A 24,472-nucleotide genomic window follows, 5' to 3' on the forward strand; every position below is an offset into this window, starting at 1 on the left:
TGGTGCAGCATCTTCTTGGTATGCCAACAGTCATAGGTTCAAGCGCCAGCATCTCCATTTAAAAGACCAGGCAGGGAGGAGGTGGTATGAAAGACCTCTGCCTAGACCCATGGTGGCGAACCTTTGACACTCCGGATGTTATGGACTACAATTCTTATCAGCCCCTGTCAGCATAGCCAATTGGCCATGCTGGCAGGGGCTGATGGAAATTGTAGTCATAATATCTGGAGTGCCAAAGGTTCACCACCACGGGTCTAGACCCAGGAGAGCCACTGCCAGGCTGAATAGATGGTACTGATTGTGGTGGGTTTTCCGGGGGGCTGCGTGGCCGTGGTCTGGTGGATCTTGTTCCTAACATTTCGCCTGCATCTGTGGCCGGCATCCTCGGAGGTGTATCACAGAGGGAAATCTTTTACTTCTCTCAGATGGTCCTGACTTTGACAGATCAGTGGTCTTACTCATACATGTTCAGTCTTACCAACGCGAAGCTGAGTCTTAAGCAGGGGTCGGGAACCTTTTCCACGCAAAGAGCCATTTGGCTCGCTCGCTCGCCTGCCCCCCTGCTCGCCCCCCGCCCGCTCAACCCCACTCCCCCACCTGCTTTCCCGCCTGCCCACTCGCCGCTTGCTTGCTCCCCCGCTCGCTCGCTTGCCCTCCCCCCCGCCCCCCCTGCTCGCTTGCTCGCCCCCCCGCTCACTTTCCCGCCCCCGCTCGCCTGCCCGCCCGCTCCCCCGCCTACTCGCTCGCCCCTCGCTCACCCGCTCGCCCCCCGCTCGCTTGCCCGACCGCCTGCTTGCTCACCCGACCGCCCCCTGCTCACTTGCCCGCTCGTTCGCCCCCCACCCGCCCGCCCGCTCGCTCACTTGCCTGCCCGCTCGCTTGCCCCCACTCGCTCCCCCGCCCGCTCGCCCCCGCTCCACTCGCTCGCTTATCTGCTTGCCTCACTTCCTTTAATTTCTGCCCGGGCTTGCCCGGGAAGGGGCAGCCACACCGGGAGCCGCACGAGAAGCAGCGAAGAGCCGCTTGCGGCTCGGGAGCCACGGGTTCCCGACCCCTGGTCTGGACGAACAAGTTCATCCCTGCTTAGGAAAGCCAGCTTCTTTATGAATGACTGCTGCGTCCTCTTTTTGCCCACTCTAATACGCACACGACTGTTGGATCCATGTGCCAAATGTGTCAGTGTTGAGTGTTGTTAGTTTTGTTTGGGCTTAGTTTAGCGATAAGATATTGCATTTTCAGATTATTCACTGGGCGAGGCTTTAGCCCTAATACAGCTGAAGTCTAGGGGTTAGTTCCTAGGTCATTATAGGGGAAAGTCGCCATCTATGCTCATTATTACCTACCGTGTTTCCCCAAAAATAAGACAGGGACTTATATTAATTTTTGCACCAAAAGATGCACTAGGGCTTATTTTCGGGGTAGGGCTTATTTTAGGGGAAATATGGTACCTTCACAATTCATTAAGGGGGGCTCTCGACAGCCCCATTGCTTCCCACGGCAGGAGCACAGGGCATTGTCCACAATTCGTGATCTGTAACTACCGGTAGAGTTTCTTTTTGGAGTAGGGCTTATATTTTAAGCATCTTCCAAAAATCCTGAAAAATCATGATAGGGCTTATTTTCGGGGTAGGTCTGATTTTCAGGGAAACATGGTAGTTATGTTGATTATGTCTGTTGTTGTGATTACTGTTGCTTCATAGTTTACGATGTTTTAGCTACTGATGCCTGTTGCTTATCATGCTCGGTTTATTGTGTTCATAACGTTCATAACGTTATGTTTTATGATTCTATTCTTGTTGTTATTGATAGTGTTATATTTATGATGTTACATTTTGATGTTATGATGTTATGCCTATGATATGTTTTCTGATCCTTATTTATTGATCCTTATTTATTGATCTTATGTTTTTGATGTTTGTAGTATGATGTTTCGATTGCTGATATTGTTATTATCCTGTTGCGCACCGCTCTGAGCCTTTTGGGGGGAGGGTGGTATATAAATTAAACGTCCAGTTCATAAATTATATCCACGTTGATAACAACGTATAAGTTGTTATAAGTTGCTATCAACGTGGATATAATTTATGAACTGGACATTGAACTTTGGTTTCTATATAAAAATTTTGAAAATATAATTATTGGGTGTAAATAGAACCTATTTCTTAGTTGGTTAAACCATGGATATGGTCTTCTTATTTTTGAATGTTATATACTCATACTTTATGATTTGTTATACTAAAATCTGTTGAAAAGGAATCATTTTACATATTATGTTGGCTAAGTGCAACCTCCGTCTAAGTGTGTGACGCGTTTTTCGGTTTCCAGCACTTCAGGTTACACACAATTGTTGTTGTTTGCTTATATAAATTAAACTTAACGTATCATACCAAATGCTGATGGAAACTCAGTTCAGATTTTGGAGAGAGGCCTGAAGGCACCTTTGTTTCTCCTTTCCCCTGTTCTCCAGGCTTGCTGGATGTCAGCGTAAAGTACAGGTGCTCCCTCAAAGCGGCCACAGGAGTCCTCACAGCTCAGGCTGTTTCCATTTCTGTTCAGATATGCCGAGCAGCCGGTTTGCAAGCAGCTGCCAGGTAAGGAGGGGCCAGATGCTCCGGAGGCGGTTTCTCGTTAAACGGCTCTCATCGGGCAGCCCTGCCACTGCTTTTGGGAGAGCCCGTTCTGATGCTTAAGATCGGAGGTCCCCAGCGAGGTTCCCGTGGGTACCACGGAGCCTGCCCACACTTTCTTGGCACCCGCTGAAAGTGGGCAGGGCTAGGCGGGGCTTTTTCCCAGCGGGGCTTCTGAATGGCCGTGCAGGTTGAAAGGCAGCCTGCCCAATTGTTTCCTCTGGAGGGCCAACAGCAGGGCATAGAGGTCGACGTAGTGGCGTAGGAGGTTAAGAGCTCGTGTATCTAATCTGGAGGAACCGGGTTTGATTCCCGGCTCTGCCGCTTGAGTTGTGGAGGCTTCTCTGGGGAATTCAGATTAGCCTGTGCACTCCCACACACGCCAGCTGGGTGACCTTGGGCTAGTCACAGCTTCTCGGAGCTCTCTCAGCCTCACCCACCTCACAGGGTGTTTGTTGTGAGGGGGGAAGGGCAAGGAGATTGTCAGCCCCTTTGAGTCTCCTGCAGGAGAGAAAGGGGGATATAAATCCAAACTCTTCTTCTTCTTCTTCTTCTTCTTCTTCTTCTTCTTCTTCTTCTTCTTCTTCTTCTTCTTCTTCTTCTTCTTCTTCTTCTTCTTCTTCTTCTTCTTCTTCTTCTTGTTATGGCCACAAGAAGAGCCCTACTGAATCAACCCAGTAGTCCAATCTAGCCCAGCATCCTGTTTCACACAGTGTTCATCCAGTTGTTCTGAAAGGTCCACATCAGGGCACAGAAGCCATGGCCTTCCCTGAGTAAGAATATCCAAAGATCCTTGCTGGACAGATGAATGAGGGTCCATCTAGCCCAGCATACTGTCTTGCACAAGGACCAACCAGTTCTTCTGGAGGGCCAATAACATGGTCTCGAGCCAGAGGACGTCTGTGGCGTAGGAGGTTAAGAGCTCGTGTATCTAATCTGGAGGAACCGGGTTTGATTCCCAGCTCTGCCGCCTGAGCTGTGGAGGCTTATCTGGGGAATTCAGATTAGCCTGTACACTCCCACACACGCCAGCTGGGGGACCTTGGGCTAGTCCCAGTTCTTCGGAGCTCTCTCAGCCCCCCCTACCTCACAGGGTGTATGTTGTGAGGGGGGAAGGGCAAGGAGATTGTCAGCCCCTTTGAGTCTCCTGCAGGAGAGAAAGGGGGGATATAAATCCAAACTCCTCCTCCTCCTCCTCTTCTTCTTCTTCTTCTTCTTCTTCTTCTTCTTCTTCTTCTTCTTCTTCTTCTTCTTCTTCTTCTTCTTTTCTTCTTCTTCTTCTTCTTCTTCTTCTAATGAGGGTCCATCTAGCCCAGCATACTGTCTTGCACAAGGACCAACCAGTTCTTCTGGAGGGCCAATAACATGGTCTCGAGCCAGAGGAGGTCTGTCCTTGTCTGATTGCCATGAAGAGTAGAATGTTGGAGAGCCTGCAGGCAGACGGTAATCGGCGTAAATATTGCTGCTTTCAAAGGTCAGGTCAACGTAATAACCCAGATGTTTGTGGTTATACATAAAATGGGTAAAACAGCAGTAGCTAAAAGAATAATTAGGATCAAGGTTGGGGAGCCGCGTTTCCGTTGACAAGTTCACCTTATGACACAGAAACGGTTATGTCAGCCAGATCTAGACCATGCCTGTATTCAGTGCAGCCTACACAAATTAATCTTATGAAACTTAGGTGCAGGGCAGAGGAAAGACTCAAGCTATTGACTCAGTGTGTAACCATCCAGTGGAATTCAATGGAATTCACTGGCTGCGAAAAGGGACCGGACAAATCTGTGCCAGAAAGATTTGTTAGCAGCTGTTGAATAAAGCCTCCACGGTCAGTAGCAGAGTATCCTCCACTAGCAGTTTTTGGGGCAAGTCACAATGGGAGGCTGTGTCCTTTATGTTCTGCTTGGCCAGTTACCAGAAGTATCCGATTGGCCATTATCAGAAACCAGACTTTTGGTCTGACCCAGCAAGCCAGTTCTTGCGTTGTTACATTTACAGCCTGTGTGTTCTTTTCACTAAGGGCGTTGGCTGAAAAGAACCCTTCGCTACAATACAGCGCAGATGTCGGCGTAAATGCCTACGTGACGGTGCGCCTCCCTTTCCTCCCTGAAGGAGAGAGGCGTAGCACGCGCACCGTGGGGCGCACTTTCTGCCCAGAGTTTGACCACCATGCCGAGTTCCCGTGCAACCTCGTGGTGCAGAGAAGCAGCGGTGAATCGTGTTGCCTGGGGGAGCTCTTGCAGTATTCGGAGGCCGTCTTCTCCATCTTCCACCAGAACTTGAATTCAGGTATGCAGCATGAAGCAGCATGAAGGTCACCAGGCCAGGCTAGCAATAACTGTGTGGTTTGCATCTTAACGCTGAGCAGAAGGTGGAGGAGGAATAGACCAAGGCTGGGTCCCCACCAACACTTTTTCTGGTGTTTTTAGAAAGCAGGAAGAACCAGGTTGGGGCGTTTGCCCAAGAGGTTCTTCTGATTAGTAATTGGCAGGGACGTATCTGCCTGGGGTAACCCATGTCCCCAGGTGCAACTAATCTGGTCACGTGGGAGGTGCAAAATTGGCCCCCACATGACTAGATGCCTTCCACCACAAAGGTGACGAGGCAGCAGGAAATGACAACATGGGCAAGGCTGGGGGAGGCCGAAGATGACGAGGCAGCTGCTGCCTCGTCGTCTCCGCCCTCGCCCATGTTGTCGTCGGGGTTCCGTGGGGGGCGGGGCTCCCTGACCTGCGGGGGGGCGTTGCGTTAGGGGAGGTTTTGTACCCCGGACGCAGTTTCTCCTCCACATGCCTCTGGTCATTGGAGATTTGATTGGTGTCATGGAAGATGCTATCGCTACAGTAAAGGGAAGTCACATATGACTGTGAAAAGCATCTTTGCCTTTTGATCTCCTGGAGGGAGGACAGGAAGCCATACAAAGGTGCCAGGATGAAACTTCAAAGGCCTAAATTACCTCGTGGCCTGAACAGAGTTTTCCTGAGAAGGGGAAAACAAAGGGTTTTGGATTCCATCTTGAGACGTGGTCAGAGAAGGTCTCTGGGCCATGGGTTCCCGGAATGGGGACAAAGAACCAAAAGGAATGTAACCAGCTGAGCGATCTCTAAATGCATTTATGTTTTATTTCTTTGTTTTGAACTTTTACAATAAATCCTTGAACAATCAGCTGGTCTGAAGTCATTAGGAGGGAAAAAGGACCTGAGACCGAGGTGGGATAAGAGTGGCTCTCCCAAGCTTAATCTCAGCCTCAGTCGTAATAATTGGCTATGCAGGGTTTTTTTTAAAAAAATGTTGAATTTTCTCAACCTGTCACCACAGTGCAGAGATCTTCACTGCGTGGATGAAAGGAAGCCATGGCAGCCATTTTGGGGCTGTGGCCACCACACTATGTCAGAATTCCACAGGGGACCAAGAGCTTTAAAGGGCCGGAGACCTCTTGTTCTTACGGAATACCCAAATAACATTCATTTAAATAGCTAACCGTTCTCCTGATTTCAGTGGGAGTTACAACAGCTGCAGCCAAATCAGTTTTTGGTAAAGATTTGACAGCCAACCAGATCTCCAGTGGCCAATCACAAACCCTGCCAGACAAAACCCTGCTCACTTTCTTAAAAACTATTGGCAGGGATCAGGAAAGATGTCAGTGGGCCCCATGGCTCTCATGGCCATCCCTTTGGGGACCCCTGGAGTAGGTCATTCCCTTCCATTTCCATGGGACCAAGTCATCTGTCTGTCAAGTACACCATAATCCCACCCGCCCTTTCAAGGAGCTCTGAGCGGCATACATGGTTCCCCTTTGATCCTCACATCCACTTTATGAGGTAGGCTAGGCCAGTGATGGCGAACCTATGGCACAGGTGCCAGAGGTGGCACTCAAGAGCCCTCTCTGTGGGCACGTTCAAATAGAGTTCATCATGTGGGGGGGAAGTGCCCCCCCACACACACACACACATCTAGGCTGGCCTGGGCCGCTGGGCACGATTATTAGCATTAAACCTAAGACCTAGTTTTGGGGAAGCAGTATAGGTAACCCTGTTAAGCACTGTTAAACCCCACTGATTTTCATGCAAAGAACTAAAGTGCGATCCTTTACCTGGGAGTAAGCTCAGTTGCTGGCAATGGGGCTTGCTTCTGAGTCAACCCTCCTAGGGTCGTGATTCACCCGTTGGAAGAGTTGCATGGTTGCTTCAAAGCAAAGCCAACGACTGCCACCAAGCTTACTCCCAAGTAACGCACACCTCGGACCCAACCATTTTTTAAAAACTAAAACCTCAGTATTCAGGTTCAATTGCCGTGTTGGCACTTTGCAATCGATAAGTGGGTTTTGGGTTGCAGTTTGGGCACTCGTCTCAAAAAGGTTCGCCATCACTGGGCTAGGCTGATTGACTGACTGGCTAATGTTTGCCCAAGGGGCTTCCATGTCAAAGTAGGGATTGGAACCTGGGTCTCTCAGATCCTAAACCACCTCTCTTGACCACTGCACTCTGGCTATAGTCATGGGGACTCATACTGTGGCTATTTCTACGCAGGGCACAGGTTATTTGTTGGCTATGCTTTTTCTACTGCTACCATTTTGCTACCATATTCCGCTGTGATGAATCTGGACTCTCTTTTTTCCCTCGTTTGTTAATGTAAAGTGTGTCTCCTTGATCTTTACAGCTCCTGGAACATCACAAACTCAGGCTTCAAGAGATTACCTGCTGGGAACAGTTAAAGTGCCAACCAAAGAGCTTCTATTCAGAAGATCGGGTAAAGATTCCGTTGCACATCACTTCACCAGCTGGGGTGCATTGGTTGTGAAACTGCTTTCTTTATGAGAAGTAGAGGTTAAGAGCGGGTGGATTCTAATCTGGAGAACCGGGTTTGATTCCCCACTCCTTCACCCGAGTGGCGGAGGCTTATCTGGTGAACCAGATGCATTTCTGCACTCCTACATTCCTGCTGGGTGACCTTGGGCCAGTCACAGTTCTCTCCTAACTCCATGTTGCGCCCCAGCCAAGCCAGGCCAGAAGGGTGTGGGGCAGTTCCCCCCCCCCCCCCGCGTGCGTGCGCCCCACGTGACTCAACAGGGCCATCTGGGGCGTTTGTCTCTGGATGTCCCCATTGTAGCTACGCCACTGCCCTACCATGTTGTTTCAGAACTGCAGTGACGTCTGCAGGCTGAGAAAAGGGCTCCCCCATAAAGGGAATATCCAGCAAATGAAGAGCGGGGTTTTCCCCCCCTTCTAAAACTATCTCTCTTTCTTGCTCTGTGTTCTGTTTTCTGTGTTCAGATTTCTCTCTTTCTCACAATACTAGAACCAGGGGGCATCCATTGAAAATGCTGGGGGGAAGAATTAGGACTAATCAAAGGAAACACTTCTTCACGCAACGTGGGATTGGTGTTTGGAATATGCTGCCACAGGAGGTGGTGATGGCCACTAACCTGGATAGCTTTAAAAGGGGCTTGGACAGATTTGTGGAGGAGAAGTCGATCTATGGCTCCCAATCTTGATCTGAGATGGCAAATGCCTTAACAGTCCAGGTGCTCGGCAGCAGCAGCAGCAGCAGCAGCAGAAGGCCGTTGCTTTCACCTCCTGCACGTGAGCTCCCAAAGGCACCTGGTGGGCCACTGCGAGTAGCAGAGTGCTGGACTAGATGGACTCTGGTCTAATCCAGCTGGCTTGTTCTTATGTTCTTGTGTTCTTATGTTCTGTTAAAGGCATCAGAGGCTGGTACCCAGTCACTCTTCCAGAGGACCTGACCCCTCCTCATTCCACCAGCGTGGTTCAAGCCGTCGCCGGGGGTCTGGATCTTACCGTGACCTTTGCTCACCCCGGGGACCGGGAGCGTGTTCTGGATGCTGCCGCCCTCTTAGGTTGGAATTGGGAGGGCACCCTTGGAGGAAATCCACAGGACAACAGTGACAGCGAATCTGCTCTTCCTTCAAATCCTGCCCTCCTAACCATTTCGATTCCTAGACTGTGGCTGCCAGTGCAGTGCCTGTTACTCGCAGGACAGGCGCAGGTCAACAAAAGCACCTATTGCTACCTTCGCTACAAACTTTACGATCGAGAAGCCGCGTGGACGTCCCTACGAAGGCCAAGGTTAGCTGAAGACCAAAAACACACGACCGTTGCCTTTAAGAGCAAGCAGGTTGAGCTCCCAAGGAGCCAAGGACTGTGGTGGTACTTCCGGGAGGAGAGGCTGGAGTTCCAGGTGTGGCGCGCTTACGGGAACGAAAGGCACACCGAAAGACCTCTGGACACTGACCGCCTGATTGGGTCGGCGTACGTGGACCTCACTGCCCTTGGGGAGGATTCAGGAACTAAGAGAACCGTCAGTGGTATGTTTTCTAGCAGCAGGCCGTCCTCGGTTGGCTTTCTCCCAGTTTACAGTCGGTTTCCTGATATTTATTTATTTATTTATTGGTTAAATTTATGTACCGCCTTCCCCCTGAGGGCTCAGGGCGGTGAACAACAGACAGAAATAGAGCACATAAACCAAAGACTAAAATCCATTAAATATTAATTAAATTGGCTCTATATAAAATAATATAAACCCCACCCCATTAAAACGCAGCATACTAAAATCTACATAATATGGCAGCCTAGAAAGCCAATGCAATTCTGGGATGCATCAATAATAGTATCTAGATCGAGGGAAGTAATTGTACCATTTTACTCTGCATTGGTCAGACGTCCCCTAGAGTACTGTGTTCAGTTCTGGGCACTGCAATTTAAGAAGGATATTGACAAGGCGCCCCTCCACATGAAGCCTGTTGGTTGACCTTGGGCTAGCCCCAGTTCTCTCTGAACTCTTTCAGCCCCACCTGCTTCCCAAGATGTCTGTTGTGGGGAGAGGAAGGGAAAGGAGCCTGTAAGCCACCTTGAGTCTCCTTACAGGAGAGAAAGGTGGGGTGTAAATCCAAAATTTTTCTTCATCTTCTCTTCAAGCAGAACCACACGAGCCCTCCAGGGGAGGGCGGTTAATAAATATAATAAATAATAATATATAATAATAATAAATGTTGACAAAGAGAAATTTTTCTCTCTTTCTCACAATGCTAGAACCAGGGAGCGTCCATTGAAAATGCTGGGGGGAAGAATTAGGACTAATAAAAGGAAACACTTCTTCACACAACGTGTGATTGGTGTTTGGAATATGCTGCCACAGGAGGTGGTGATGGCCACTCACCTGGATAGCTTTAAAAAGGGCTTGGACAGATTTATGGAGGAGAAGTCGATCTGTGGCTACCAATCTTGATCCTCCTTGATCTGAGATTGCAAATGCCTTAGCAGACCAGGTGCTCGGGAGCAGCAGCAGCCGAAGGCCCTTGCTTTCAACTCCTGCAGGTGAGCTCCCAAAGGCACCTGGTGGGCCACTGCGAGTAGCAGAGTGCTGGACTAGATGGACTCTGGTCTGACCCAGCAGGCTAATTCAAAAAATTAAAATTAAATTAAAGCACTCTGGTCAGATGGCCATCCAGCCACTGTTGAAAAATCTATTCTATGGTTCTAAAGATTTCCATAATCAAGAACTGACTGGTTTAAGTATATAAAATACTGCCACTTTCTTGGAGGACCCATGCGATACTCTGCTGTTCTTGTCGTTGCAGGTGTCTACCCCTTATTCCGACGCAACGCTTCAAACCTGTTCGGAGCCGCTGTGCGAATTCACATTGCGCTTGCGTCCACTACCCCCTGCAGCCTCGAACCCGCTGAACATGGTGGCAGTAGCAGCAGCGAGTACGAGGAAGCGAGGAAGGGGCCCTCGGCTGGCCAGCAAGACTTGGAATCTCTCAGCCACAGGCTGGATCCCTCAGCCGTGGGGGCTTCCACTGAGAAATCCCCCGAGGAATCTCCTCCCGCAGTGGATCCCCAGGAGTCTTTTGCTGTTAGTATCCTTGTGGAAAGAGCCATGCATTTAAGCCTGAAAGGTAAGCAAAGGTCAAAACTTCTTGGGCGGCGGAAGGGTGTGTGTGTTTGGTACGTGCAGAGTTTTCCTCCGACTTACAGCAGTGCTATGAATTAATGTCCTTCAAAGTGACCTATAACCTTGCTGAAGTCTTGCAACGGAGAGCCATAGCTTCCTTGACTGAGCCACTCCATCTCAGGTTGAGTCTTTCTGTTTTACTGCTGTGTTCTACTTTCCCTGGCATTATTGATATGGCAGCCAAGAAGGCCAATGCAATTCTGGGCCGTATCAATTTATTTATTTATTTATTTATTTATTTATTTATTTATTTATTTATTTATTTATTTATTTATTAGTTTTATATACCGCCCTCCCCAAGGGCTCAGGGCGGTTCACAACAAGGTTAAAACATACATTAAAGCATAATTTAAATACCAATTACATAAAAACAGAACCCATTTAAAAATGTGGATGGCGTCTGGCTACCCCCCTCCCCCCCTCCTTGTGCCCACGGGAGGCCAGATGACATGGTAGATGTATTTTAACCAGGCTGGCCAAACGCCTGGCGGAACAGGTCCGTCTTGCAGGCCCTGCGGAAACTCTGTAAGTCCCGCAGGGCCCTGATCTCCCTAGGGAGCCTGTTCCACCAGGTAGGGGCCAGCCTGATCATTTTGGGGCCAGGGTCACGAGTAGGTCCTCCTCCGAGGACCGGAGGGGCCTACCGGGGCAATATGGGGAGAGGCGGTCCCTCAGGTATGCAGGTCCGAGACAATAGGAGTGTAGTGTCTGGATCGAGGGATGTAATTGTGCCTCTCTATTCTGCATGGGTCAGACCTCACCTGGAATATTATGTACAGTTCTGGGCACCGCAATTCAAGAAGGATATTGACAAGCTGGAACGGGTCCAGAGGAGGGCAACCAAAAGGGTCAAAGGTCTGGAGTCCATGCCCTACAAAGAGAGAATCAGGGAGCTGGGGATGTTTAGTCTGGAGAAGTGAAGGTTAAGGGGGGACATGATAGCTATGTTTAAATATTTGAAGGGATGCCATGTTGAAGAGGAAGCAAGCTTGTTTTCTGCTTCTCCGGGGTCTAGGATCAGGAGTCATGGGTTCAAGGTGCAGGATAAGAGATTCCACCTAAACATCAGGAAGAACTTCCTGACCATCAGGGCTGTTCGACAGTGGAATTCACAGCCTTGGGAGAGTGGTGGAGTCTCCTCCTTTGGAGGTTTTTAAAGAGAGGCTGGATGGCCATCTGTCAGGAGTGCTTTGATTGGGGTGCTGTGTGGTTTCTGGGCTGTATGGCCGTGTTCTAACAGCATTCTCTCCTGACGTTTTGCCTGCATCTGTGGCTGGCATCTTCAGAGGATCTGATGAAGATGCCAGCCACAGATGCCAGCGAAACGTCAGGAAAGAATGCTGCTAGAACTCTGACCATCAAGCCCAGAAAGCTCCCATGTAACCCATTAATTCCGGCCTTGGAAAAAGACAATGAGATGCGTGTTTGTTTGTTGGATTGTTTGTTCCTGCGTTGCAGGGGGTTGCACTTGATGGCCCTTGGGGGTCTCTTCCAACTCCATGATTCTGTGATTCTAAGAAAGAAGAGCTTCCGGGGAGGAGGGGCAGTTACTCCACCCACTTTCTCCATGACTTCCCAACCATTCAAGGTTTTAAAGCCCTTTGCGGTCTGGGATCCTTGTTTCTGCAAGACCACCTCTCCCAGTATGCCCCCCAGAGAGCATTGCACTCTGCAAATAACAGCTTGCTGGTGATCCCTGGCCCCAAAAGTATCCAGCTGTCTTTGACTAGAGCCAGAGCTTTTTGGCTCTGGCCCCGGCCTGGTGGAACACTCCGTCCAGTGAAGCCAGGGCTCTGCGGGACTTGTCTCAGTTCTTCAGGGCCTGTAAGGCTGAGCTGTTCCGCCAGGCCTATAGTTAAGAGCAGTGATGGTTTAAGTCAACCCGGTGTCCTCCCTTCTCCCCTTCCTTCCCCTCTTCCCCTCCCTTTCCCTAGTATTATTTAAACTGCTCCACCCTGTTTATGCACCATGCTGTTTTTTATTGTGGATTATTTTACTGTTTTAAATTGTATTTGTGTGAACGTGTTTAGCCGCCCTGCGCCTGCTACACCAGGGACAGCAGGATATACATGCAATAAATAAATAAAATACCATGTTCAGAGGCAGCAAACCTCTGAATTCCAGCTTTATGGCACCGCTTCCACAAGTGGCCAGCACCACTGGAGCTCTTTTGGCAGAGGAGGACCCTTTTGTTTCCAAAGTTACCCCCAGTTTTGTAATGGCGGACCGCCTGTTTGGCTTCATGTTGGACGGACTCTGTTTCAGGAAGCCCCCTCACCGAACGCGGAGTGACGGCTCCCAGCAGCTACGTGTCATTCGCGACCGCCGACCCTGACAGCCCTAACGCCACCGAAATAGTGGAGGAAACTGATTCGCCCGTTTGGGATTTTCAGCGGCAGACCAGGTAGGGAACGTGGCCGTCTCAAGGTCAGTATTTGTTCCCCTCCCCACCCCGCACTACAGGACCAGTTTGGCCTCAGGCAGCCTGGGCTGGTTACTTCACCTTTGCGGTTAGATCTTCTAGGTATCCTGGAAGCATTCCTTCCTCAGCTATAACCTGCAAAACAATTTACAGGCAGAAAAGCAGTGGACCGTATTTTAGCACTTGGTAGTCCAAGTCTCTGAAAATCTTATCAGTGAGTATTTGGGCTGCTGGGTAGCTGTTATTTTTGGCTGCATGAAGGCCAAATACTAATGCAAATACTATGAGAGCCAGCGTGGTGTAGTGGTTAAGAGCAGGGGGGTTCTACTCTGGAAAACCAGGTTTGTGTAAGGCTGCTGTCTAACCTTGGAGAGTTCTCGTCTGCCAAGGTTGTGCGCAGCCCAGAATTGGGGAGTGCTCTCAGTATCTGCAATTTCTAGCTGTGGTATTTTCTGTGTTTCTCTTGCCTGTCTGTGTGAAACTGTCTTGATGTAGTTTTTGGATGGGAACTGCAGGTGCTTATCTAACTTTGGCGGGAACTGGGAGGTGAGCCCGTAAAAGCGGCTGCTCTTGCGTTGGGAGGCCAGTTCCCGCATTGCCTGTGTTTGACTTAGAATGCCAGATCAATAAAGAACTAAAACGTTACTTTTGGCCTGGACTTTGCAAGTTCCTTGCATTTTGATTCCCCACTTCTCCACATGAGCAGAGGTCACTTATCTGGTGAACCGGATTTGTTTTCCCCACTCCTACATTTTTTTCTGGGTGACCTTGGACTAGTCACAGTTTATTCAGGACTCTCTCAGCCCCGCCCACCTTACAAGGTGCGAAGCGAGGAACGGAAAGGAGCTTCTAAGCCACCTTGAATCTCCTTAAGGGAGAGAAAGGTGGGGTTTAAATCCAAACTCCTCTTCTTCGCTTCTGACATCTGACCAAGAACAGGCTATACCACCCTTTCCTCCTCCCTCAGCCGCAAAACAGCCCTACCTTAATCTTTGTCAAGTATCCTCACACAGTCAAAACCAGCTGTGGTTAGCGCGAACCTTTTGTTTTGCTCTCTTCAAATAATGGGAGTGAAATCCACTTGGCAAGCAAATGCCAGATTCTCTGAGATGTACTCGGGCATTTCCAGCATCCCCACTATTGCGCCAAGAGCCAACTCTGCTTGTGACAGGCGGCTACGCGTTGTTGGGATGGCAGTGCAGTTTTGTCCTGCTCGTCTGGCATGTTCATTCGCTCTTCTTCTGTTTTTTTCTTCCTGTCAGGCTCTCCAAAGAACTCCTTTTGGATCCCCAGCAAACTCTGGTCTTCAAAGTGTGGCATAAAGCAGGTATTGTCTTCATACAGCGCTACCAACTTCGTACAGCAGACCCAGGGCCAATTTTTTAAAAATTAACATTGAGGCTTAACAGTTCTTCTGAGAGCCAGCATGGTGTAGTGCAGTGGTGGCGAACCTATGGCACTCCAGATGTTCATAGACTACAATTTCCATCAGCCCCTGCCAGCATGGTCAATTGCCAGACAATTGGCCATGCTGGCAAGGGCTGATGGGAATTGTAGCCCATGAACATCTGGAGTGCCATAGGTTCGCCACCACTGGTGTAGTGGTTAAGAGCAGGTGGATTCTAATCTGGAGAACCGGGTTTGATTCCCCATTCCTCCACCTGAGTGGCAGAGGCTTATCTGGTGAACCAGATGTGTTTCCGCACCCTTACATTCCTGCTGGGTGACCGTGGGCCAGTCACAGTCCTCTCAGAAGTCTCTCAGCCCCACCTCCCTCACAAGGTGTCTGTTGTGGAGAGCGGAAGGGAAAGGAGCTTGTCAGCCACTTTGAGTCTCCTTGCAGGAGAGAAAGGGGGGATATAAATCCAAACTCCTTCTCCTCCTCCTCCTCTTCTTCTTCTTCTTCTTCTTCTCTACTTTGTTTGATGCTGGTTCTTATTTTATTGCATTTTTAAAAAATGCTTCAGTGGATTGTTTTTAAGTTGCTCTTAATTGTTGTTATTTTAATCATCCTTTTGTGTGTTTAAGCCTGTAAATTGCCTGAAGCAGACCTGGGGAGAGGAATCCAAGAAATAATCTAAATAGATCGCCCCGCCCTTCCTCCACCGACCTAAAGGCAGCTCCCTCCTACACGGTGTCCTCACAAGAACCCAGAGTGCGATAAGCTGGAGACAGGAGATTGGCTCAGAGTCACCCGTGAAGCTTGGGGACAGGGTTGAGCCTGGGTCGCCCCGTTCCTCATTTAACCCCGACACCCTGGCTGTCTAGGAATAACGATGCAGGCCTACATTTATAGGATTATTGTAAGGATTACTGAGTAGCCAGTGATATATTAAGACAGTAGCCATGTTGGTCTGCAGGACAGATCTCCCATAAGTGGATCTTCACCCCTGCCCCAAATCCCAAGACCTTTCATCATCCCAAACACATATTTAATGCTACTGGAAACTCAGCTGCATTCAAGTCCAGTAGTACGTTAGAGACCATCAAGATTTTGTGGAAAGGGGAGAGGGTGGGTATAAGATTGCACGAGTCAAAACTCGAGGGTATTGTGGGTTTTCCGGGCTGGGCGGCTGCGGTCTGGTAGTTTGTACTCCAAACATTTCTCCCATATCTACAGCTGGCATCTTCAGAGGCATGTCACAGGAAGATGTACAAAAAAATGTGTGTTAGACCAACTGCGTTTAAGAAGAAGAAGAAGAAGAAGAAGAAGAGTTTGGATTTATATCCCCCCTTTCTCTCCTGTAGGAGACTCAATCTCCTTGCCCTTCCCCCTCACAACAAACACCCTGTGAGGTAGGTGGGGTTGAGAGAGCTCCGAGAAGCTGTGACTAGCCCAAGGTCGCCCAGCTGGCGTGTGTGGGAGTGTAGAGGCTAATCTGAATTCCCCAGATAAGCCTCCACAGCTCAGGCGGCAGAGCGGGGAATCAAACCCGGTTCCTCCAGATTAGATACACGAGCTCTTAACCTCCTACGCCACAATAAACAATAACACTTCTGGATCAGTTGTCATTTCTCCCAGGCTTTATCAAGCCTATTCCTGTAAATAATAAATACGATCACCCTTGTCGCTCTCCTCTGCATCCACTCCATTCCGTCCCCATCCTTTTTGAAGTGAGGCCTCTAGAACTGCACACAAGACTCCAGGTACGACCTGACCCATGCAGTGTACAATGTGGCTACGACATCTCGGGATTTGGATGTTAAGTCCCTGTTGACACACCCCAAGACCGCCTTAGCCTTTTTTGACGCTGCATCACACTGATTGCTCATATTTAGCTTACTGTGCAGCAGCCGTTCTATGACTGGCTCCATATCCACTAGCCACCATTAAGTGACTTTGACCACCACGTTATTTCAGAATTCTAAAGGTGCCCGCAGGCCCAAAAAGAATGGGGACCTCTGGTTCGAACCATGAATGTTTGCTGTGATCAGCCCTGTTTGAGACGGGCTGGGGGATTAGGGGCTTAAGGCTTGGGATCGTTCTATAAATGCTCAAGATGTGTTACTCTGCCAGTCTACTCAGGTGTGAATTATAACTCGGGTTTCCTAGCCGGCGTGCAAATGTGCTGTTCGGTTTTCTCTGCAGATGCTGAACGAGTGATCGGCTTTGCTTCTGTCGACCTCTCCCCGCTCCTCTCCGGCTTCCAGTTAGTTTGCGGCTGGTACAACATCGTGGATTTCAGTGGACAGTGTCGAGGGCAGCTCAAAGTAGCCGTTTCCCCCCTTGAAAGTATCATTCATCTCAAAGAAGAACGACTGGCAAGAACCAGGACAAAAGCCCCGGGATCAGCAGTAGGTGCCTTTCCATTAAAACAGGGGTCTGCAAACTGTGGCTCTCCAGATGTTCATGGACTACAATTCCCATCAGCCCCTGCCAGCATGGCCAGTTGACCATGCTGGCAGGGGTTGGTGGGGATTGTAGTCCATGAACATGTGGAGAGCCACAGGTTGCAGACCCCTGCATTAGAAGATCTGTTTCTTCTTCCATATATATGACTATTCCATATTAGATGCAAGAAGGGGGGGGGGGGGGCTTGCAATTATCAAAATTCCCATTTGCGCTCTCGTTTTTTGTGAGTTCATAGAATCGTAAAAGTCAGAAGCAACCCCAAGGGCCATCCAGTCCAACCCCCTGCCATGCAGGAACACACCATCAAAACATTCCCGACATACGTTCATCCAGCCTCTGTTTAAAAACCTCCCAAGGAGACGCCACCACTCTCCCGAAGCAGTGAATTCCACTGTGGAACAGCCCTGACAGTCAGAACGTTCTTCCGTAACGTTTAGGGCAGGGGTAGGGAACCTGCGGCTCAAGAGCCGCATGCGGCTCTTCTGCCCTTGCACTGTGGCTCCACGAGCCGAGCCACCGGCCCCATCCTTGCCCGCCCTGCAGGCAGCAGGGCGGGCGCACCAACTGCCCACAGTGTCGGGCTGGAGTTGTACGCTCGCGAGGCTCCCCTCTCGCCCGCCCGTTGGAGGCGGGGCGGGTAGGGCTTTTCTTGGTGGCCAGCAAGGCTGAGCCGCGGCTTCATTCTCTTGCTCCGGCCTCTGCAGGCAGCAGGCAGCGCATCCATCAAACTTCTCCAGAAGTGAAGGCGCGAGTAAAAGGTAAAAAACCCCAATATATACAGTGTTATCTTTATTTTAAATGTCAAAAATTATTTGCGGCTCCAAGTGTTTTCTTTTCCCGTGGAAAACGGGTCCAAATGGCTCTTTGAGTGTTAAAGGTTCCCTACCCCTGGTTTAGGGGGAATCTCTTTTCTTGCACCTTGAATCCATTATTCTGTGTCCTGGTCTCTGATGCAGCAGAAAACAAGTTTGCTCCCTCTTCGATACGGCACCCCTTCAAATATTTAAACACGGCTATCTTGTCCCCCCTTAACCTTCGCTTCTCCCGACTAAACATCCCCAGCTTCCTAAGCCTCTCTTTGTAGGGCATGGATTCCAGCCCTTTCACCATTTTGGTTGCCCTCCTCTGGACCCGTTCCAGCTTGTCAATATCCTTCTTGAATCGTGGTGCCCAGAACTAAACACAGCATTCAAGGTGAGGTCTGACCAATGCAGAGTAGAGTGGTACAATTACTTCCCTCGGTCTAGACCCGTGGTGGCGAACCTTTGGCACTCCAGATGTTATGGACTACAATCCCCATCAGCCCCTTCCAGCATGGCCAATTGGCCATGCTGGAAGGGGCTGATGGGAATTGTAGTCCATAACATCTGGAGTGCCAAAGGTTCGCCACCACTGGTCTAGACACTATACTCTTATTGATGCATCCCAGAATCGCATTGGCTTTCTTGGCCGCCATATCACCCTGCTGACTCATGTTCAGTTTGTGGTCTACTAAGACTCCCAGATCCCTTTCACATGAGGTGTTGTCAAGCCAGGTGTCGCCCATCTGGCTGAGTTTGAGTGAGAATGTAAACAGCTGTCTTATACTGCATCAGCTTATTTATACCAGCTCTATATTGGCTACTGTGACTGGCAGTGGCTCAGAGAAACATCTCTCCCAGCCCTTTTCCAATTTGAGGTTGGCCCTGCACAAGCTACAGCACCTTTGTCTTACAGTGTTTTCTTTTTCTCAAAGGTGTCCTAGTTTCAGGTGGACAAATACCCTGCCCAGAAGCATTTATTTTTCCTGCTTTCAGGATTTCTAACTAGAGCAGTGGTGGTGAACCTTTGGCACTCCAGATGTTCTGGACTACAATTCCCATCAGCCCCTGCCAGCATGGCCAATTGGCCATGCTGGCAGGGGCTGATGGGAATTGTAGTCCAGAACATCTGGAGTGCCAAAGGTTCGCCACCACGGAACTAGAGTATTCTCTTTCCGACCCTTTCAATTATTTGGCCTTACTTTTTGAAACCACAGCTTATCTCCACGGACTTCTCGTGGTCTCAGGTCCCTGGCCACAATGCCACCTTCTAGAACCAGCCTCTGTTTACTCTGTGATCAACTCTAGTCGAACTCCATTTTCTACTCAGAAAAGCATCTTCCGGTTTCTCTGTTGCAGATCCAAGCAACCAGCCCCTTTGCGTTCCAAGCGAGGGACTTGTGTGCGGGGCTCCCCACGTTTTCCACAAGAGACCACGAAGAACTCTTTAATCCTTCGTCAAAAGGCACTGAGGCTGCCGATCATGAGAGGTAGGGATAAAATGGGAGGCATTTAATCTTGCCAAACAATGACAGAGGGAATGGAGCGGAGGGGCTTTTGCATAATAATCGTTACACATTTAGCTATGGGGCTATCACATTTCCCCGTCACTCATAGTGCAAATAATTTGCTGCTGGAGAAATGGGACTGTATTTTCTTGCCTTCTGTTGCTGCATTCATTGCTATTGCAATTATGATGTGGAATTTGATTCCGTTAAGAAATGCTGGAATTAGTGAAAATGGTTATAAATTGTTTTTCTAATGGCATTATACATCAGATAGATAAGCAAAGATCTCAGGAGAACAGGCTGTCTGTTGGAAACGTGGCAAAGTAAAAAAGATGTTAGGAGCAGCAGTGGCGTAGCGGTTAAGAGCAGGTGCATTCTAATCTAGAGGAACTGGGTTTGATTCCCCGCTCTGCCGCCTGAGCTGTGAAGGCTTATCTGAGGAATTCAGATTAGCCTGTGCACTCCCACATGCGCCAGCTGGGTGACCTTGGGGCTAGTCACAGTTCTTCTGAGCTCTCTCAGCCCCACCTCACAGAGTGTTTGTTATGAGGGGGGAAGGGCAAGGAGATTGAGTCTCCTACAGGAAAGAAAGGAGGGGGTATAAATCCAAACTCTTCTTCTTCTTCCATATCTGGTGGGGAAACTTTGGGATATAACGCACAGGGACAATGAAGAAACAATAAGCTGGAAACTGGAATGTTTTCCAAGAATTAATTAGATATTTTTCAGAGGAAATACAAAAGGAATATAAAAGTTTGGTTACAAGGGGTGCAACAACATTTAAAACAGACACAATAAAATCATAATATCATAAAATCATAATAATAAATATCATAAAAATAAAAAACATTAAAATAAATATCATAAAATCATAATAAATCGAACCTAAAACCTCATTTCAGGTGGCAACTTACAGTATCAAATATGTCCCCTCCCACGGCCAGAAAAGATGTTAACCCAGCTGGCCATCAGGGAAAGCCTGGCGGAATAGCTCCGTTTTGCAGGCCCTGTGGAAACTACTCAAGTCCTGCGGGGCCCTGATTTCAATCAGGAGCATATTCCACCAGGTAGGGGCCAGGACCAAAAAGGCCAGCCTCAAAAAGACGATACATTTAAAGCATTTTGAGGTTGCAGATAAAATGTTTTTTGGGGGGAAAACAATGCAAAACTCCTTGGAGGAAACATTTTATTCCCAGCCCCAAAACGTTTTAAATCATCTGTGCGGAATGGGCCGTTGTCAGAGGTCAACAGGATAATATCGCAATTCAGTCGGTCCACCTGAAAAGGGTGTCAGTGCCATTGTCTGACAGTTGTGAGGGCCTCTCTGTTCCTCTCTGTGAATGTCCTCCACTTCTGGGCTATAGGGAACGGCATAAGCCAAATTCTCAAGATACCTTGTAAGAGTTTCTGTTGTTCTTAAATGCAGGTGTTGAGGGAGTCCACCTTACGATTTACAGGGCCAGAAACTGGCAGTGGGCATGGCATGAGAGAGACTCCAATGTGTACTCTGGGCCAAAGGCGTGCCAAAATAGCCCCCGCATGGTTCCTCTTGCCTCAACTGGCTTTTACAAGACTGGAAATGCTGCCCTTGGGGGGGAAAGGGGCAGGTTCCGAGTACCTGGGAGCTCGCAAAATTCTCTCTGTCACTTGAACAACAACATTCTCTTACAAACGTTTAGATTCTGCTGTTCAAGCTAACATTTAGGGGATCCTCAAGCTTTCTCAAACAATTCTCTCCAAATTCCTCTGCCTTTATTAATGCTGCTTTGAACGCAGAGAATGCAACATGCCGCACGGTTCTTGGATTGGTTACAGGGCTCCAAGTCAGAGCAAGTTGCAACACTTTTAAGAGCCAGGCATCGTAGAGGATTAGAATAAGCTTTCACAAACAGTTTAACAAGACTCCCACCTAATTCCCACAGATTAACCATCCCAGTTTGCCATAACCGGACAGGTGGCTCGCAGGACCTTTCTTCCTGGGCACCAGGCAGACATCTGCAGAGAAACAGGAAATGGTCAAACAAGATCTATGGAGTGGACAGGAAGTAAGGGTGTGTGCATATCCCTTGATAGCTTATTGGGCATCCTCCAAATCATTTTTGTCCACTGTGGTTCAGTGGCAGAGTATCTGCTTGGCAGGTGGAAGGACCTGGTTCGGTCCCCAGCATTTCCAGTTAAGGATCAGGTCGAAGGTGATGTGAAAGACCTTCTACCTGAGACCCTGAAGCAGGGGTCTGCAACCTGCGGCTCTCCAGATGTTCATGGACTACAATTCCCATCATCCCCTGCCAGCATGGCCAATTGGTGAGGTCTGACCAATGCAGAGTAAAGTGGTACAATTATTTTCCCTCCATCTAGACCAGGGGTCTGCAGCCTGCGGCAGGGAGCAGCAGTGGCGTAGGAGGTTAAGAGCTCGTGTATCTAATCTGGAGGATCCGGGTTTGATTCTCCGCTCTGCCATCTGAGCTGTGGAGGCTTATCTGGGGAATTCAGATTAGCCTGTACACTCCCACACACGCCAGCTGGGTGACCTTGGGCTAGTCACAGCTCTTTGGAGCTCTCTCAGCCCCACCCACCTGACAGGTTGTTTGTTGTGAGGGGGGAAGGGCAAGGAGATTGTAAGCCCCTTTGAGTCTCCTGTAGGAGAGAAAGTGGGGATATAAATTCAAACTCTTCTTCTTCATCTCCAGATGTTCACGGACTACAAATCCCATCCGCCCCTGCCAGTATGGCCAATTGGCCATGCTGGCAGGGGCAGATGGGATTTGTAGTCTGTGAACATCTGGAGAGCCGCAAGTTGCAGATCCCTGATCTAGACACTATATTCTTATTGATGCATCCCAGAATCGCATTGGCTTTCTTGGCCGCCATATCACACTGCTGGCTCGTGTTCAGTTTGTAGTCTACTAAGACTCCCAGATCCCTTTCGCATGTAGTGTTGTGAAGCCAAGTGTCACCCATCCTGTATTTGTTCATTTCATTTTTTCTGCCTAAGTATAGAATCTTACATTTATCACTGTTGAAATTCATTTTGTTGGTTTTGGCCCAGCTCTCTAATCTGTCCAGATCATTTTGAATTCTGTCTCTGGCATATTAGCTACCCCTCCTACTTTGGTATCATCTGCACATTTTATTCACATGCCCTCTATTTTATTATCCTAGCCCCATGGTGGCGAACCTTTGGCACTCCAGATGTTATGGGCTACAATTCCCATCAGCCCCTGCCAGCATGGCCAATTGGGAATTGTAGTCCATAACATCTGGAGTGCCAAAGGTTCGCCACCACTGCCCATTGAGCCCTTCGGGGGAGGGCAGTCTAAAAATGTAATAAATAAATAGGTAGGTAGGTATATTTATATATATATATACCTACCTACCTACCTACCTATTATTACATTTTTATATATTTTTTATTTATATTTATTTTTTATTTTTTATTTATTTATTACATTTATATATATATAAATATTGGATAGCACTAGGCCCAGGACAGAACCTTGTGGCACCCCACTACTCACTTCTCTTCAGACATGATGTTGTTGTTGTTTCATCTTAACACAGATCTCTAGTGGGGTTTTTAAGCCAAGTTATTGATTTTCAGCACCAAAGCCCAGCAGGTGTGGTGTTTTCTGTCTCGCTTAATCTAGATCACAAGGCAGTGGTTTTGCATGCATATAATTTGATGCTTCGGAGAAAGAGAAGAGGGTGTCGTGGCCCTTGGAGGAAGATGGCGGGAAGCCCCTGCCCGGACCTGAGAATAACAATGTCCCTTCCTCGGCAGAACCGGATCCTCCGTTTTCTCCACGCCTCGTCACGAAGAACACGTAAAGAACATCCGCCGCTTCCACGAGTCTTTGCAGCAAGCGGAAGGGAACGCCCACCGAGCGGGGAGGCTGGATTCCCTTTCCCAGTCCTCGCGCACTTCCCTTCTTCGGGCTCTCAGGTAAAACGTGCATTTCAGACACCAGTTTGTGCACATTGGTGGTTTGGAGAAAAAGTTATTTAAGTGATAAGTCACGTGGGCAGCTTTGGAATTCAGACACCGCAGCCACAAATTGGCTGCTGCAGGAGGCACAGCCAGCTGCAGGAAGAAGAAGAGTTTGGGTTCACATCCCCCCCTTTCTCACCTGTAAGGAGACTCAAAGGGGCTTCCCCCCACAACAAACACCCTATGAGGTGGGTGGGGCTGACAGAGCTCAGAAGAACTGTGACTAGCCCAAGGTCACCCAGCTGGCATGTGTTGGAGTGCACTAGCTAATCTGGTTCACCAGATAAACCTCCACGACTCAAGTGGCAGAGCAGGGAATCAAACCCAGTTCTTCAGATTAGAGTGCACCTGCTCTTCCAAGTTATAATGAGGTTGGGGTGAACTGAGGTGTTTGGGCAACACACTGGCATAGTGGTTAAGAGCAGGTGGACTCTAATCTCAAGAACGACGGTTGTTTCCCCACTCCTGCACATGAAGCCTACTGGGTGACCTTGGGCCAATCACAGTTCTCCCTGAACTCTCTCAGTCCCATATACCTCAAAAGGTAGGGTGAAGAAGGGAAGAAGAAGAAGAGTTTTGATTTATATCCCCCCTTTCTCTCCTATAGGAGACTCAAAGGGGCTTACAATCTCCTTGCCCTTCCCCCCCACAACAAACACCCTGTGAGGTGGGTGGGGCTGAGAGAGCTCTGAAAAGCTGTGACTAGCCCAAGGTCACCCAGCTGGCGTGTGTGGGAGTGCCCAGGCTAATCTGAATTCCCCAGATCAGCCTCCACAGCTCAGGCGGCAGAGCTGGGAATCAAACCTGGTTCCTCCAGATCAGAGTGCACCTGCTCTTAGCCACTGCTCTTAGGCACTATGCCACTGCTGCTCTTCTTTGTAATCTTCTTTGAGACTCCTTATGGTTGAGAAAAGTGGGATAACAATTACAGAATCATAGAGTTGGAAGAGACCAGAGGGGCCATCCAGTCCAACCTCCTGTAATGCAGTAACACACAATCAAAGCACCCCTGACAGATGACCATCCAGCCTCTCATTAAAAAACCTCCAGAGAAGGAGACTCCACCACACTCTGAGGTAGTGCATTCCACTGTCGAACAGCCCTGACAGGAAGTTCTTCCTGATGTTTAGATGAAATCTCTTTTCCTTCCCCTTGAACCCATGACTCCTGGTCTCTGGAGTGGCAGAAAATAAGCTTGCTCCCTCCACAACATGACATCCTTTCCAATATCTAAATCTTGGACAGATTTATGGAGGAGAAGTCAATCTATGGCTACCAATCTTGATCCTCCTTGATCTCAGAT

General features: G+C 48.9%; 1 protein-coding gene across 1 annotated transcript in view; it reads left to right on the forward strand.

The window, feature by feature from the left end:
- The window catches only part of C2CD3 (C2 domain containing 3 centriole elongation regulator), a 127,801-nt gene that overhangs the window by 86,057 nt on the left and 17,272 nt on the right, over positions 1-24,472 (forward strand). The window contains exons 25-35 of the mRNA XM_048493000.1: positions 532-926; positions 2,409-2,591; positions 4,645-4,913; positions 7,284-7,373; positions 8,326-8,949; positions 10,222-10,542; positions 12,864-13,002; positions 14,283-14,347; positions 16,610-16,815; positions 19,033-19,163; positions 22,963-23,124. Of these exons, the coding sequence (XP_048348957.1) occupies positions 532-926; positions 2,409-2,591; positions 4,645-4,913; positions 7,284-7,373; positions 8,326-8,949; positions 10,222-10,542; positions 12,864-13,002; positions 14,283-14,347; positions 16,610-16,815; positions 19,033-19,163; positions 22,963-23,124 (2,585 nt within the window). The remainder of the gene's footprint in view (positions 1-531; positions 927-2,408; positions 2,592-4,644; positions 4,914-7,283; positions 7,374-8,325; positions 8,950-10,221; positions 10,543-12,863; positions 13,003-14,282; positions 14,348-16,609; positions 16,816-19,032; positions 19,164-22,962; positions 23,125-24,472) is intronic.

Source organism: Sphaerodactylus townsendi, linkage group LG04 (assembly GCF_021028975.2).
Source record: "Sphaerodactylus townsendi isolate TG3544 linkage group LG04, MPM_Stown_v2.3, whole genome shotgun sequence".
Taxonomy (NCBI): Eukaryota; Metazoa; Chordata; class Lepidosauria; order Squamata; family Sphaerodactylidae; genus Sphaerodactylus; species Sphaerodactylus townsendi.